The 18,079-nt window shown below is 39.8% G+C and overlaps 1 protein-coding gene across 1 annotated transcript; it reads right to left on the reverse strand.

Annotated features, from left to right (window-relative positions):
- Nucleotides 1–3,778: 3,778 nt before the first annotated feature.
- LOC134673619 (claspin-like) lies at nt 3,779–17,083 on the reverse strand. Its single transcript, XM_063531617.1, has 12 exons — nt 16,363–17,083; nt 16,036–16,255; nt 15,360–15,955; nt 15,028–15,275; nt 14,473–14,944; nt 14,047–14,162; nt 12,864–13,066; nt 11,790–11,905; nt 9,776–9,897; nt 5,603–5,797; nt 4,336–4,506; nt 3,779–3,898 (listed from the first exon to the last, which is right to left on the reverse strand). Exons 1-12 carry the CDS (start codon nt 17,081–17,083, stop codon nt 3,779–3,781), a joined length of 3,300 nt encoding a protein of 1,099 aa, XP_063387687.1.
- Between the last annotated feature and the right edge of the window lie 996 nt (nt 17,084–18,079).

Genomic DNA, 18,079 nt, shown 5'->3' on the forward strand with positions numbered 1-18,079 from the left:
AAGTTATAAATTCTCTAACTATATTCTACTATGAAAAGTAAATAATTCCATTTATGCCTACTAGACACAAACCAGTAGGGATAAGTGGAAGATCTTTATTCTACAGGCAGAGCCAAAAAGTAGTCTTGGGTGAAATAAATTCTATCTCATCTCTACTAAGATGTAGACCTTAAGTTATGTCCCTACCAGGGGATTAGTAGAAATGAGTGGAAGAAATTCCATCCCTTTATATGGGGCAACGACGGCCATCCATAGAGTAAGACCAAGAAAAGTGTGCAGCGATTTTGATAGCCCACGCAGGGCAAGTGTTGTTTATACGTCATAATTTCATAGAAGTTTGACGTTTAAAATGACACTTGCACTGCGTGGGCTATCAAAATCGCTGCAGACTTTTCCTGGTCTAACTCTACTATATCGCTAATTATAAATAATAGTAATAACTAACGCAGTGTTATAGTTCGTTTTTTTAGCATTAGAAAGAACTTGAAAGAAGGTAAACGATCTAGACATGTCTTTTAATTGAATAATGCTTTTTAAAAATCAGTAACTATTACTTATGAAAGCGGAAGAATATAAATGATCGTATTAGATTCATAATTGTTACATTTGCCGTGACTTATTTTTAAAACGTGTTTTTCAATTAAAAGACATATCAAGATTGTTTACCTTTATTCTAATGCTAAAAAAACGAACTATAGTTACAGTCACATTGTACATAGTAAAAGTTTTTGTTAAGTCCGATCACGCTAAGTGCGACGTCAAGTAAGGACGCTTCCATACATTGTCGCTAACTCGTAGGCGCTATCTTAGCGTAAACGGACTCTATATCCTAGAGTTAGACCAAGAAAAGTCTGCAGAGATTTTGACAGCACACGCAGTGCCAGTGTTATTTATACGTTATAATTTCATAGAAGTTTGACGTTTAAAATAACACCTGTCTGTCAAAATGTCTGCAGATTTTTATGGTTTAACTCTAAATCATTTTGACAAGTCATCCTTAGCCCTAAAGACCGGTTTTTCCTAGGATAGCGGTACCGTCATATAGCGGCCGCCTCCATACTAAATAATACGGGTAAATATGGATGTCGTAGTATTTGTATGGAGACGGCCGCTATATGACGGCACCGCGATCCTAGGAAACTAGAGCATAGCCCTCTGAATGCTTTATGTCATACACAAAAACGTCACAAACGTCAAACACAAGGCCACGGGCGCAAGCGAGCTAATGTAAACCTTACTTTAAAGTGTTAAGGTTACTTTGACTACAGAAATAGTTATTCGTTACAAGCCGGCTCGTACAAATATTACCTTATTTTTAACACAATATCACTGAATCTTTAATGTACAAATAGTTAAGAAACAAACAAAAAAAACTAAATTAATATTTACAATTGTCACATAAATATAAAATTTAAATTAAAAATATCTAGTCATTTTCTAATAGCAGAAGTGCTGGCACAAGTGGTCGAAAAATGTTACTTACAGAAAGTTTCCAAAAAAGTATGGAAAGTTCTCGGATTTTCTCCATATGGAAAGTTTCACGATTTAGGAAACTTTGCGTCTGCACTAGTAGATACTTTGCAGGAAAAGCGAAGTTAGCTTTTAGTTAGTAGTTAGCGACCATTTGCACCAGCGCTTCAGGCTTACTAATACTACTGTTACTTAACCCTGAATACGCCATACGTCACATTCAAAAATGTCACACACACGCCTACATCACAAGTATACATTGAAAGAGTGTAGAAGAGTCGTAGAATGTATTGGATCCCATACATTTCGTCTCTCCTCTTTCCGCACTGACTCTGCAAGCGTTAATATTGGCGTGGCCACTACTCCCGACTTTAGGCGTTTTGCATCAAAGGGTTAAAGAATAGGCTTTCTAGTTAGGCCATACAAATGACACGGAGTAACTAAAAAGCCAGCAAGATTAACTTACAAACATAATAATTATTTCGGAATATTTAATCCTATACTGGAACCACATTTAGAATAAAGCTGTTAATAATACGTTTCTATCCCACTAATCGGAGTTAACCATTTAAACCAGGACAATTTGACACTGGGTTAACGGTTAAACCGGTTAACACCGGGTTAGTGGGATGGTGCAAGTAGCTCTGAAGCGGTTTAGAAAACATTCCTATTTAAGGGCTCCGATCAAATACCGCGTAATAAACGTAACGAAACCCGCATGCAAGTTCTTGCGCTGCTTAAGGGCTCATTTAGACGGTGCGAGAACTCGCATGCGAGTTTCATTACATTGCGTTATTTGATCGGTCGGCTGATATAATGTAACCTCAATAGTCCGCAATTAGGCCAAGAAATAAGAAGTTATAGAGGGAAATGCTAGGAACACAATTTTTGACTCAGTAACTTTGTTTGGACTAGTTAGGAGGTGAACATATCAAAAGTCCCCGGCCGTAGCCTCGGTGCTGGGGGGGGAGAGGGGGGAAAGAAGGTCTCATTTTTCGGTTTTTCACTAATATCTTGGAAACTATGCGTCTTAGCGACATGACTATTGAGACAAACCAAAAGCTGATAAAAATTGTTACAAGTTTTATTCAGTCAAGTTTTTCGATATCTTGAATAGTTTTTGAGATATCCGCTCTTGAAAGTTTATTTAGGGCTTTAAATTTTATCTTGATATCTACATTAGTGAAGCTGCTAGGCCGTGTTTGGTATCATTTTCGTATAAATCGGGGATGCTGAATTCATTTTTGGTATCACATTGACACCATTCCTAAGAAAAAACATATAAACTTTATACAAATAACTTTTTTTTCTAATTCCTCTTCACGCTTAAACCGCTCAACCGATTTAATTGTAATTTGGTATACAGATATTTCGAGTCCCAAGACAGGACATAAGATACTTTTTATCTCAATAATCATCCTTTAAAGTTGTGAAATGGAGTATGGGGGGAATTCAACTTCATCGACGAAACTGAATTCCTGAGGTTCATACTGCTTAAGGTAAGGTTTGAAGTCATGTTAGGTATCATTTTCATCTAAATCACAGATGTATACCATCCTAAATTTCACCTAAACCGGTTCAGCGGTTACTGACTCCCCATACAAACTTCCACCCCACTTTTCACATCCTCAAAAGATGCTTTTGGTTATAAAAACTATCCTATGTCCTGTGTCGAAACTGAAACTATTTTTGTACCAAATTTCAACGAAATTGGTTCAGCGGTTTAAGCGTGAAGAGGGATTTTAAAAAATATATTTTTTTTTAATTTTGTTTTTACTTCGGAATAGTGTCAATGTGATACCATAAATGAATTCAGCACCCCCGATTTATACGAAAATGATGCCAAACATGGCCTAACAGCATCACTGATGTAGATATCAAGATAACATTAAAATCCCTAAATAAACTTTCAAGAGCGTCTATCTCAAAAACTATTCAAGATATCGAAAAACTTGACTGGATAAAACTTGTAACTAATTTTATGAGCTTTCGGTTTGTCTTAGTAGTCATGTCGCTAAGATGCAAAATTTCCAAGATATCAATGAAAAACCGAAAAATTCGACCTTCTTACCCCCCTCTACCCCGCAGCACCGGGGCTACAGCCGGGGACTTTTGATATGTTCACCTCCTAACTAGTCTAAACAAAGTTACGGAGTCAAAAATTGTGTTCCTAGCATTTCCCTCTACAACGTTTTTTGAGCATTCATTTCCTGACCTAAATGTAGCTAAAATCGCATGCGAGTTCGCACGCCGCGCCATCTAAATGAGCCCTAAGTATTACAGTAAGAGGTATATCGTATAGGAAGAATTAAAGTGCTTTCAAGTGATCTAATAAACTAGCTTTAGGGAACTTCTTTTCGTCAGTCTTGAATTTCTTGATCAGCCTCGGCGTTCCGATGTTCACGTTGTCTGCTTTACGCTTCGGCGCCTGAAATAATAAATAAAAATAACTATTATTGTGAAATTACTAATATTTAATTAAAATTGAACCAAAGAATACATGTCCTAGCTAGATTGCTATGTTTAAATAAATAAATAAATATTACCTATAGGACATTATTACACAAATTGACTAAGTCAGTAAGCTCAATTAGGCTTGTGTTGTGGGTAGGCAACTATATATAATAATATATACGTATTTATAAAAAGCTTAAATACATTGAAAACACCCATGAGTCGGGAACAAATATCTATGTTCATCACAACAATACATGCCCTTCCCGGGATTCGAACCTAGGACCTGCTTCACAGGCAGGGTCACTACCCACTAGGCCTTACCGGGCGTCAATGTTTGGTTGTACATATTGGACTGGTCGTCGGCCTCGCTAGTACCACGGGCTGATCTCAACATCTGTGGTAACTTACCTTAGCCTCCTTGACAGGTGGGGTGACGGCAGCGAACACGAAATTCCGCTTACTACTAGGGCCGGTGGGCTTGGGCTGGTCGTCGGCCTCGCCGGCTAGAGGCATCGCCAGCGCCGCTAGCCTCGCTAGCGCGCCCCGGCCTCGCGTTAGTAGTGAACCGTGGTAGTTTTGCTGAAATATTTACATTAGGTATACATTAGGATTCAGCTACCGTAAATTAAGTTTAAACAGCGCAAGAAGCTCCCTATATATACAGGAGGAGCTTTCACTTGGCATGGCAATAAATAAATACCAGGGAATAGCGTTTGTCCGTATCTCCAGGCGTCGCTCACACCGCGATTTCGCCGCTTTGCTAAAAGTACATCCGTTCCACCTCAATTTTGGGGTTTGCCATAAGCCGCGCGTGGCGCTGTGCTGATCGTAACAGACGCGTTTTGTTAGAGAGTGAGTCTTCTGTACCTAGTACTATTATTTATTCTGTGGTATCTCTTAGCACCAGTAGTAGGCTATATATTTTTATTTTTCAAAAACATCAATACGTCCAAATAGATATTGTAAGACGGAATCGCCTAGCGTGGTAGGGGCTGATGCGGAGGGATGAAAGTCATGTGACGAGAAAGCTATTACGAATGAATGTGGAGGGATTAACGGGAGAGGAAAACCGAGGAAAAGGTGGATGGACTGTGTGAGAGATGATATGAAACGAACGCGAGTGAATGATGAGATGACGGGCGAGAGAAAGATATGGAAGAAAAAGACATGCTGCGCCGACCCCAAGTGAATGGAATAAGGGCAAGCGAATGATGATTAACGTCAATACGTTCAAATGGATTTGGGTGAAATTCGGCTCACAGTTCAACCTGTATTATCTACTCGTAGTAAACTGGTATAACCCTTTTATTCAGGACCTCACCTCCTAAAAGGATTAAATAGTTCAAAGAAAAGAGGAGGAAGGCATTATCATCATCATTATCATCTCAGCCATAAGACGTCCACTGCTGAACATAGGCCTCCCCCTTGGAACTCCATGCGTACCGGTGGAAGCGACCCGCATCCAGCGTCTTCCGGTGGCCTTAACAAGGTCGTCCGTCCATCTTGTGGGTGGACGTCCTACGCTGCGCTTGCTAGTCCGTGGTCTCCACTCGAGCACTTTTCGACCCCATCGGCCATCTTCTCTGCGCGCAATGTGGCCTGCCCATTGCCACTTCATCTACCAGCAGGCAGACAGTATGCCTATTAGTTAATAAAATCGTCATGTTTTCCATACCTGGAACACGGGTAACGGCAGGTTACGAGACGGCTCTTCCCTCACAACCTTCTTCTCCACCACCACGGTTTCCACCTTCGCACTGCTCCCGTTGGCTTCCATGAGCAGACTGGACATGGTTCGGGAGCAGAGGTTCGCCTTGATTATGGTGCTTCGGTCTATACTGATGCTATGCTCTTCTGTTTCTTTCTCTTTCTGCAATAAACATGACACATAAATCATACAAGTCACTGGTATTTCAACTCTAAGTATGGGACACAGATTTCTTGTAACAGGAGTTGAATTCGGGAACTCCATAACCACTTTAAATTTTTTTTACGTTGATGTATACTGATTTCTATACCTATATTTTTTCCCACCACCACCACCACCACGACCAGTGAAACCTGTGTCGAAACGTCGGTAAATAAAGGTAATTGAATATAATTCGCGTTAGACCCGCCTATATTTTTTTTTAAGAAAAAGCCATCGACAAATATCAAATGATGTTTGATGCGTGGGGACAACGCAGAACAAAATACGTAGTTTTTATAGCAGGCATGAAACTGTAAGCGGCCTTTAAAATTTATAAGCCTTTTTTCCATTATTTTTACTTGCCCTTTTACTAAATTGCAAGACCGTTCAGCTAAAGTTCAAACCAGGGATATTGCGAATATTCGCATCCGCATCCGCGGAACATCCGCATTATTTTCAACATCCGCATCCGCACAAAATCGATGCGGAGCTCATGCGGATGCGGATGTCGACCAAGTCGGTAACAGGAACGTCTTAGCGCGGCGCCGTAAATGCTAGATAATTCCGTCATTATATAATTATAACGAAATCGTCTAGATCCCGAAGAGTCGGCCAAGTTACTGTCTATTAAATGCACCTATATTCTTGCTCAAATACTAAACGTTTCGTTTTTATAATAAAAATTACTAAAAATGTAATATTTGACGTCTTTAAGTACCAAATCTTGACATCATGTGAGGCTTTAAATATCCGCATCCGGGGATGTGAGGCTTTAAGGTGGTTCGCTTTTCATACAAAATTCAATCAAAGCTCATTAAGTAACTACACACTATTAGTACACAAATATTTTCGCATTTATCTTCTTTCGAATATTCGTTTGCGCGAAATTAACAGGAAAACAATGTTTCATACAGAAATCATGCAAAAATCATAGTTAACTTTTCATCAAATTTACGTATGTGTGTGTCACAAATGTCGTGTACAGATACATTTGCGACGTTGCCATTCCATTTCCGACGTTGCCGGGCTGACCACGGCTCGAATTTGGAGTGCCGTCATGTTTAGTGCAATTTTGTTGACACTGATATTTGACAGGTAGTTAATTGACCTAAGCGAGAAGTTCGTCAGCTTAGCTAAGAACTATCATGGCGTGTTATGCAAACAGTCGCTTTTTTGCTTGCAAACGGAAGATTCCCGGTTCGATCCCCAGTCATTGTATGCTGGAACATAACTTTTTGTATTTTTGTTACACCTAAATTTCGTATTGTTTTTTTATTTTTATTTAATTTTTCTTATTATCATAAATCGATTATTAAGTATGGGCTACACGTATTGTTTTATTTTTACAAAGATAATTAGTAATTATACTCTACCTAATCTCTCTGATTTTTACAATCAGGACATCCTCACTGCAATAAAAACCGGGCAAGTGCGAGTCGGACTCGCGCACGAAAGGTTCCGTGCCATAATGCAAAAAAAAACAAACAAAAAAAAGCAAAAAAAAAACGGTCACCCATCCAAGTACTGACCACTCCCGACGTTGCTTAACTTTGGTCAAAAATCACGTTTGTTGTATGGGAGCCCCATTCAAATCTTTATTTTATTCTGTTTTTAGTATTTGTTGTTATAGCGGCAACAGAAATACATCATCTGTGAAAATTTCAACTGTCTATTACGGACTATTACGGTTCGTGAGATACAGCCTGGTGACAGACGGACGGACGGACGGACGGACGGACGGACAGCGAAGTCTTAGTAATAGGGTCCCGTTTTACCCTTTGGGTACGGAACCCTAAAAAGTAGTGTATAAAATTTCCTGTGGTTAAAAATAATGGATTTTGTCTATGTATGAAAAACACAATTATTACTATAGTTTGTTTTTTTTAGCATTAGAAATAAGGTAAACAATCTTGACGTGTCTTTTAATTGAAAAACACATTTTAAAAATTAGTTACGGCAAATATGTAACAATTATAAATCTAATACGATCATTTATATTCTTCTGCTTTCATAAGTAATCGTTTTTGATTTTTAAAAAACCTGATAACACTGAGTATGTGGGGGAAGCGCTGCTGGCCTAGCCGAAAGCAATTCGGAGGTCACGGGTTCTAACCCCGGTTCGTACCAATGATTTTTCGAACTTTTGTACGAAATAGCATTTGATACCTACCTATTTACACACCGATACCTATTTTTCGTTGAAAGAAAACAATGTGAGGAAACCGGACTAATCCAAATAAGTTTACTCTCTGGGTTGGAAGGTCAGGGCAGTCGCTTTCGTAAAAACTAGTGCGCATGCCAATTCTGGGATTAGTTGCCAAGCGGAGATTGAATATCTGGGAGACCGACCAAAGCTTAGAAAACATAAAAACTCAAAAATGCGCGTTTTCTCATAGACCTAGCTAAGAGATCAAACCCCTTATAGCAAATTTCATCGAAATCGTTAGAGCCGTTTCTGATACCATCCAAATATGTATATAAATAAATAATTATATATATAATAATTGCTCGTTTAAAGGTAAGATAACACAAAGGAGAAACGAAAAGAAATTACCTACTCGCACCAGTCTTGAACCCCAATCCTCTTGCACGTATTTCCACGAACATACCGTTACGCTATTGCAACATACTTACGTTGTGTGAAATTGTCTACTACAAGGATCACGGAAACACTGTTTACAAAAAGAATAGATAGTATAGAGGGGTCCTGTCAAAGTAAATTTTGTAGTCACGGTACATTTACTGCCATCTATCGACACACGATTAAAACTTAAAATAAAATTGAAAATGTATAAATGAATTAAAATATGTTTACGGATATATGATTATTAATTTTTATTGTTCCACAATGACCCATGTTCTTTCACTGATACGTGTTAAAATTGTTAAATATCAAACGATGTCGCCAACGCCATCTAAACGACAATAGACCAAAGGTATATGGCGCCATCTATTCGACAGTGACTTTTGCTTGACATCCGAGGCACGTTTTTTTCTTAGACTTTATTTATCTTATACGGAGTTATATATATCTCTGCTGTTTGCATGTGTGAGTAATAGTAGGAAAAAGCGTGACAGCAACACTCCGTCGAATTAAAAAGGTGGTTTTTGCACAATGAAGTATTCAATGTTTATTCTAATAGTTCAATATTTACTTAAAAAGTGCGCGAAACATACTTTTAAGTATACAAATACCAAGACCATTTCACAAAAAAATAAAATCTGAAATTTTGCAAAAGTGGTGCCATCTAGCGAGAGTTAAGTTTTGAGTAACCTAGGCGAACCACCTTAAATATCCGCAACCGCGGATGTCAAAAAATCCTTGGTTCAAACCATATTTTTTTAAACAATAAAATATTAACAATAGTAATTTTGATTAAACAAATAAAAATACCAAGTATTAACTCACATTTATAGACGGGTCTAACGCGAATTTTATTCAATTGCCTTGATTTGCCGTCGTTTCGACACAGGTTTCACTGGTCGTGGCTTGGAGGATATAACCAACGGAGACGCCATGTCTAAAATTTTCGGTACAAAATAGTCTGCCGTTTTTTGCCCCCTCCCCCGGGCACATCAAATGTATAGGTACGTCATGTCAGATAAACGTCAGTCCATACATATGGTTGACATGAGGTTGACCATTGGCCGCCTATTTTCGACAGAGGGGAACGCCTGTTAATGGCGGCTCCATTGTTAATTACTCCGAGGGTCGTGGTCGCGGCTGACTGATGTCCCAGCAAAATGTCAAAATAGAGATTTGTGCAACTAATCGACGAAAAGTGTATGGTAAAGTCAGCCGCGACCACGACCAGTGAAACCTGTGTCGAAACGTCGGTAAATCAAGGTAATTGAATAAAATTCGCGTTAGATCCGTCTATAAATGTGAGTTAATATGTGTTCAAAACGCGAAAGTTTAAAATATTATATTAAACATACCAAGTTCCTAAGGAAGACTTCCCGTTCATGCCGCTGCTTTCTCCACTGCTCTTCAGACTCGAATTCCTCTTCTTGACTTTCAGCGAACAACTCGGGCACGGCACCAGGCTCCTCCTCACCATCTGCAATGTTATAAACAAAGTAAGACTAAGGAATGAGTATATAAGGAAAGCCTCAGTCTTTGGCCCATCGGCGGAAAGTCGCCAGCCTGTCGGTATTCTACAGGTTGCACTTCGGGGAGTGTGCCCAAGAGCTACACGAGCTTATTCCACCGTCCCCATTCTACCATCGGACTTTTAGACGCACGGCCGGTTTCCATCCTTACTTGGTAGATATTCCACCAATTCGCACGAAGCGCTTTGCTTCTACTTTCCTTATGCGCACTGCCAAGGAATGGAATTCCTTGCCGGCGTCTATATTTCCGTGTTCTTATAACCCGGCATCCTTCAAATCAAGAGTGAACAGGCACCTTCTGGGCGAGCTCGCTCCATCGTAGGCCACGTCTACGCCTCGGCTAGTCTGTGGCCATGAGTAAGCCCATTCATAATAAAAAAAAAAAGCCTGAAAGTTGCACCCATAATAGAAAAAAAAACCGGCCAAGTGCAAGTAGGACTCGCGTTTCTAGGGTTTCGTACATAAGTCCGACTCACGCTTGACTGCACATTTCTAATAGGTTTTCCTGTCATCTATAGGTAAAGCACTATTTTGAGTATTTTTTTCAAAATTTTAGACCCAGTAGTTTCGGAGATAAAGGGGGGGGGGTCGTAATTTTTTGGCTATTTTCTTAAATAACTTCGAACCTATGTATTTTAAAATTATATAAAAAATATGTCGATCTTTGGGTCACTAATTTACATATGTGTACCAAATTTCAACTTAATTGGTCCAGTAGTTTCCGAGAAAATAGACTGTGACAGACGGACAGACAGCCAGACGCACGAGTGATCCTATAAGGGTTCCGTTTTTTCCTTTTGAGGTACGGAACCCTAAAATTATACAATAATTCTTCTACCAAACTGTGCTAGTTGTGCTACTATTGTAGTATGGATGACAGAACAGAATATCAAGAAATAGCTGCATAATGACATAACAGGACTTTGACTGGCTTAATACATTTTTATATTTTATAGAGCTGCTGCTTAGGCGCCCTCTAAACTCTAAAGTCGTGTATAGCAATGAAGATTGAAGGGAAAGATGCAAATGTTCGCCATAGCAGGCGTGGCTCACTCGCTTCGATTTCGTCGAGTCGCTACAAGTACATGCGACCCACACCAATTTTAGTGTCTAGCAATAGTAGTTGCCGCGCACCGCTACGGAACGCACATCTGCTCGCGCTTTGTGCCACCTAGCGGTCATATTTGACGTAATCATAGACTAGGCGGAATCCTCTAGACCGAGTTTAGAGCAATTATTTCATGCAACCGATGATGCCAAAAATGCGGGGGTGCGCGGGACGAAGTGAGCGAAGTCCCGTGCCGTGATTGGTCCGTTCAAAGACACGGACGTCACACAAGGACACTTTCGACTCGAACATGGAGTAAAATTACCGTATGCGTGGCAGAGGGGGTAGCGCGACTATGCTCAGTCTGGAGGATGTTTTGTCTGTTGACGTAATAGACGCGTTTTGTTAGAGAGTGAACCTTCTGTACCTACAGTACTATTATTTATTCTATGGCCATAGTCGCAACTTCAGTACCTTGGTTAGAGGACAGCGCGATCGTCATAGAGGGCTTGTTTCTCAAGTCCGCCAGTTCGGACGATGATTTTTTCTACAAAACCCTTCATTCAAAAACGTTACGCTAAGAAATACCAGGCGTGTCTCACTCCGCGATTTCGTCGCTTTGCTACAGGTAGCTAAAAGTACATCCGTTCGGCCCCAATTTTGGGGTTTGCCATAAGTCGCGCGTGGCGCTGTCGCCACCTAGCGGCCATATCTGTGCTGATCGTCACAGACGCGTTTTGTTAGAGAGTGAGTCTTCTGTACTTAGTACTATTATTTATTCTGTGGAAATACCTAGATTCTTCCACCGGAATTTCCTCTGTCGTCCGCCATCACCCAGGTCACCGTCTTCGAACAGCAGCTCCTGAATCAGTCTCACTTCCCGCTTGTCTTGGTCCAATACATCACGCCTGAAACATGACGAGGGCTACATGAGCTAAATTTTTTAAAAACTTGTCGCTTATGCTCTGGTTTCCTAGAATAGCGGTGCCATCATATAGCGGCCGTCTCCATACAAATACTACGACATCCATATTTAGCCGTATTATTTAGTATGGAGATGGCCGCTATATGACGGCACCGCTATCCTAGGAAACCCGATCTTAACGGGTACCTTTCTTTCGACTCGACAGTAGTCTACTCATAGTTGTATAACTCGTCAAATCGAATCCAACGTGACTAAAATTAATGGGTATAGATTCTTTTATTACCGTCTTTGTAGCCATCTCACCTGCCAGCGAATTATGGATGGTTTCATCCACGTGATAAAATAACTGTCGCTTTTTGACACCGCGGTATAGAAAGTGACGGACACCATTTTATCACGCTGTCACGTAGACAAGAACGATCATCATCAATGGCCACTGCATCCCTGACGGATGATTGTTGCAACGCTGTGTCAAGAGCGGTTGAGACGGCCAATGCGTGATTATACTAAACATCAAATATTGCATAATGCTCTGGTTTCCTAGGATAGCGGTGCCGTCATATAACGGCCGTCTCCATACAAATAATACCACATCCATATTTAGCCGTATTATTTAGTATGGATACGGCCGCTATATGACGGCACGCACCGCTAGGGGTCCCTTTGTTTCCCATAAAGTTTTAAGTCATAATGTATTGTTTGTCATATTATCGTTAGTCATAAAACTGAAACCGTTAACTTTTCAGGATTTTCCTAAGGTTATTCTATAGATAGGTTAGGTTTGTTTTATGGCAATCCTGAAATGTTACGCGTTTCTGAGAAAAACCAATTATGACTAACGAAAATTCGGACTTGACTGAAAACTATTTGGGAAACAATAGAGACCCGCACCGCTATGGAAAACCGATCTTTATCGTCCAAATAATGTAGAGACTACTCACATGTGTATCTGCCCCAGCTCTCTCTGCAACTGGCCCTGATGGAACGTGTCATCATCACCCTCCTCGCGCTCCATTCTGTCGAGGCCTCTCTCATCCTCGTCCCCTGACCCCACCCATTCATCTTCAGACGTCAGCTCTGCTTCGTTCTCGAAGAATTCCGCCATCTTGCGACTCTTCTTTTGTTTTTGAGGCTTCACTTCTACCTGTAATTGATGATTTATTTTAGAGACATGATTAATTTAATACCCATTATTACCTTGTTGCTTTCTGAACTGAAATTCTCAGAATCGAGTTTTGTACTGCAGTAAACATAGAAAATTACAAAACTGTAAAGGATTGACTGTGCCAGATCAGTGGAGCTTACATTACTCTGCGTTTACGAAGAAACAATGAGCTAAGAACGCGTTAGAATTGTAGGGGAACCCCGCATGATATGCATATGCGTGTATATACACGAAGCTGTGCAAACTGTACGCAAGACGTGTCACTGCGTATTCGCTACAGGAGCATTCCACGGGCTGTCCCGTACAAACGCATTGTATTTCCTGTGTTGCGACTTTTTTCTCGGCATTTAAAGCAGGCGATTATTTTTCTGTGCATATTTTTGACCATTTGTCATAGAAAAGGAAACTCTTATACCTTTAAATCTTCAGAAACTTCGCGTTTGTACGGGACAACAGTAGACAATTTCATGGAATGCTCCTACAACAAGCTTTTGTATGATCAGGATCAGTGCAATATCGACTATGTGTACAATTTGGAATACTTATTTGTTTGTGTACCACGGTCTCGGTGCGAAAGTAACAAGGTACCTACCAGTGGCGGCGCGTCCATAAAAGCCGATTCCCACCGGCTTGCCTGTTTTTGGACGTTTGAGCAGAGTTGTAAAGGAAATATGTAAGCCAAATTAGCCCCGGCTTGCCTATGGATATGTTTGACGCGCCGCCACTGGTACCTACCTACCTAATTGTATAATGCTAGAATATGAAATTATGCGGGCATATATAATGACAAGTATTGTTTACATATCTACCTACATTGCTGCGCCCATCAGGGTTTCATGTGTCATTTGTGTACCTACTCATACTCTTAAGTACTTGTAAAACCTTTAATGTACATGTGAATAGCAATAAATAAATACAATACAATACTAAATAAAAAAATGTTAGTTTGATACACTTGCCTCATTCTCTTCGGAATCATATTCAACTATTCTCTCCACGCCATTATCTTCTTCAACTTCCGACATGTAATCTTCACCTTCGTCGGAATGCAACAGTTCCTCTTCATCTTCGTCGTCTAAAACAATAAATAAAGATTACACTTTTGATTTGGAATAATAAGAGTTCGAACACGGTATGCTTACAAGTCGGTGCAAACTTAGCGTGGTCGGCTTATACGACATAATGGCCATGCTTGCGCCAGTTTTCCTGATTGTGGCTACAGCATTTGACTGGCAAGAATCGTGACGCAACGTGATTGACGTTAGCAACTGGTATCGTCTAGAAGGGCTTTTATTTGTAGAAAAGAACTGCCTGCTTCGAAAACTTTAGTTAATTTTAATTTATTAGACCGATTATGTTTAAAATATGAATAGAATTTACTTTACCTGATATTTGAAGAGCCCGCTTTTCAAGTTTCCTTTTCTTTAATTTCTTCTTCTTAGCTGGTTTCTCCGCATCTACATTACTTTCATCATCACTGTCGATTGTGAACTTCTTTCTCATATGATTTACAGCATCAAAGGATACTGCTTCATTTTCAGTAGCATTATCAAATATTATCTTTTTTCTATTTGAATCTTCAACTGGCTCATCCATTTCGTGAAGAATGGAATCAAGGAGATCCTTTTCCTCTTGTTTTTTAATAGGTTCTTTCTCAGTATTAGTTGTTGTATCTTTTTCCAGTCCATCTTCTTGAGATATTACAAATTGATTGTCATAGAATTTGCCAGTACACAGTGCAAGGATGTCTTCACCGATAGGGCTTTGCGATTCAGTCAGTTGTGATTCGGCGGGTATTACATTTTGCGTCTGAGTGAATTTTCCAGAACACATGCCAACAACGTCATCTAAACTTGGCTGTAAAAAAACGAGTTTAAGTTATCTTATGATGAAGGGTAAACAATTAATGGTACGAAGGCGATTTCTTTAACTGAACTTACCCCATCCACAGGTTGTGTTTCACAAATAACATCAATGTTAGTAGGAACACTTAAAACTTTATCAGTAGTACTTAGTTTTTGTGTATTAGTGTTCAAAATAGAGAAGGTTTGAGTGGTCATATCAGCACAGTCTTCATCAGGATTTTTCTTCGCGTCTTCGCTTGTACTACTTGGATTAATGCTTGTCTGACTACCAAATAAATCTTCTGAATGCGACTGATTTGTTTGAGCTAGAGGTATTACATCATCTGTAACAGAAAGTAATACTTATTTAATTTATATTGTTAACACTAAAAACAGTAAAAACTGATTCATATCTCGTACATAATTACCTTGGGAATCTTTAACAATTTGACTAACTGTAGCAACATGATTAACTGTGATGCTATCAACAGCACCAACGGGATTTTCGTTTACGTTACTGCTTTCATCATCAGAATCTTCAAACGCTTTCAAAATTCTTCCCTTTTTGGGCTTTGATTGATTTTCTTCTTCATCGGAAGATTCGTCACTAGATTCTTCACTTTCTTCATCCTCGTCTTCGTTATCTGCATCCTCTGTATTAACAACGTTACCTTCAGCTTCATTAGCCTGTTCTCCTGCTTCCTCGTCCTCGGAAACTTCAGCTTCGTCATCGATCAAAGCATTCTTTTTTCTTGGTTTATCTTTCATATCACAATCGTCTTCCTCCAACTCCTCTTCTTCGCTTCCCGATGATGAATCTTTCATTATATCTTCTTTCTCTTCCAATTTCGCCTCAATCTTCTCCAAATCATCACCATCAGAGTCATCTCCTCTGAGAGCGTTCATTTCTTCATGCTGTTGTTTTTCCTCTTCCAACCTCTTTGCCCATTCGAGGGACCTCTGTTCAGATATTTTTTCTTCTAATTCTTGTTTTAATTTCAAATGTTGCATTCCTGGTTTGATCCTGTACAGAAATAAGATAATATGAAGTAATGGTATTTAATTGAGATTAAGATAGTATATAAAGATCTGTCAATTACTTACGTTAACTCCCTTTCTCGTTCCTTTTCTTCAGGTGTTTTCAATTTTGAAAAGTATGAAAACCTCTCCTTCAATAGTTCTACACCAGTTAGTTTTCTCGGCACTACAGGATTGCTGCCATCTAAATCAATCACCATTCCTGGAGCTCCCGTGAGTTTTGGTTTCTTATTTAAATTATATGGATCTCTTATAAGCATTGGAGAGTCTACTGCAGTTGCATTATCTGAAATATATAATAATACTAATAATTAGTTTCATTAGAACAAATTACAATTCATACATAATTTGAGATTTCAACATTTTTGATTCAACATTTTTGATTCAACCAACCTTTTGCATTATCAATAATATTTTCCAAGTCTTCCATATCAATATCAACATCATCAAAATCGTCATCAAACTCAGCACCATGTGAATTGTCTTTAACATTTTCGTTCGCAGCATTATTTGTATCTGATTCTACATAATTTTTTCTGTTAGTATCATCACTGGAAGCACTTCCAGCTCCATTTGCAGAAGAATTTTCCAAATCTTGTGCCTTATCTATGTCTTCAGTATTTTGCATTTTTTCTGTTTCGTACCGTAGTTCCATCAACTGGCTTTCGATTGCAGTTGCCAGTTTGGTATTAGGTTCACACTCTGCAATGTTTTCTTCGGAGTCATCCTTCATTTCAACATCATCATCTTGTCCAGAAATATCATTATTGGACATATTTTTACTACCATCATCAGTTTTTGGCGTATATTTATCACCAACATCAGTAATTGACGAATCGTTATCAACAATATTAGCATTTGACAAATCTGGCTCTTTTTGAACAATTTCTACTGTCAAATCTGGTAAGTCATTTTCATTAGTTTCTTCTGTTTTATTGACAGGTTCTTCTACAGTATTCTCTTCGGATTCATTAGCATTCTGGGGTACATTATTTTCATCACTTGCTACGTTGTCACCTTGAGCACTAACTTGAGGACCTGGCTCTTTATTATCTTCTGTAGGAGTATCATTAGTTTCCTCCTCTTCTTCAGATTCACTCTTACATAGCTCCATCATTTCTTTATTTCTTTGCTCCAATAATTTACTGCAACAAAACAATAGGTCAAATCAAATTGTTTTTATTGCTATCATATCACTAAGCTAATCTGTCATTTGCCTTTAACTAACTACTTACTTACTGCTTTTCAGTAATGGAACATCACAGTAGAGCCCGTGAAGTATATTTTTGTACAAACTGGGGGATTCTTTTTCCCAGTAATGTCCCCATGTTCATGTACCTATGTACACGAAAAAACAGGGACCTCCTTTAGATTTTTACATATACTATATTAACTTACACATACTGGAGAGACTCCGGGGGAAAACAAGAAGACTCTTCAACAGGGCCATGAACACAACGGCTGAGGTGGACTGGGAAAACTACTACGAAGCCAAGGCCAGGTACAAAAAGAGATTGCGGTACTGGAGATCCCTGTCATGGAGGAACTTCTGCAGCAGCATTGAAACACTTGACCACGCCAACCGGGTGAGGAAAACCTTAGCGCACAAGCCCACATCACAATTGGGCTCACTGCGTAAACCCGATGGCACATACACATCTAGCCCTGCAGAGACCCAACGCCTTCTCCTGGTAACTCACTTTCCAGGATGCGTAAGTCTCGCCGATGCAGATCAGCAGGACGAGGAATACAGTACAACGGACAACAACTGGCAAATGGCGCACAGAGTCGTCACGGCTGAGAAACTCAGGTGGGCCATAGACAGCTTCCATCCCTTCAAGGCGGCTGGTCCGGATGGGATCTTCCCCGCTCTCCTACAGTGGGGTCTAGGACTCATCCAGGAAACCCTGACCGACATCATGGCAGCCTGCCTAGCCTGGGGGTACGTGCCCAGGAGATGGAGAGATGTGAATGTGGTATTCATACCTAAACCAGGTAAGAACGACTACACAGCTGCCAAATCCTTTAGGCCCATCAGTCTCACATCATTCCTGCTGAAAACTCTGGAAAAACTGTGCGACAGGGACCTGAGGGACCGGGCGCTAAAGAA

This window comes from Cydia fagiglandana, chromosome 18 (assembly GCF_963556715.1).
Source record: "Cydia fagiglandana chromosome 18, ilCydFagi1.1, whole genome shotgun sequence".
Taxonomy (NCBI): Eukaryota; Metazoa; Arthropoda; class Insecta; order Lepidoptera; family Tortricidae; genus Cydia; species Cydia fagiglandana.

Excerpts from the sequence above, each read along its gene's own strand:
- LOC134673619 (XM_063531617.1), bottom strand. The coding sequence starts at position 17,083 with ATGGAGCTATGTAAGAGTGAATCTGAAGAAGAGGAGGAAACTAATGAT. Across the intron at positions 14,163-14,472 it reads GCGGGCTCTTCAAATATCAG|ACGACGAAGATGAAGAGGAA; the intron begins GTAAAGTAAATT and ends TTATTGTTTTAG. Across the intron at positions 13,067-14,046 it reads ATGATTCCGAAGAGAATGAG|GTAGAAGTGAAGCCTCAAAA; the intron begins GCAAGTGTATCA and ends CATCAATTACAG.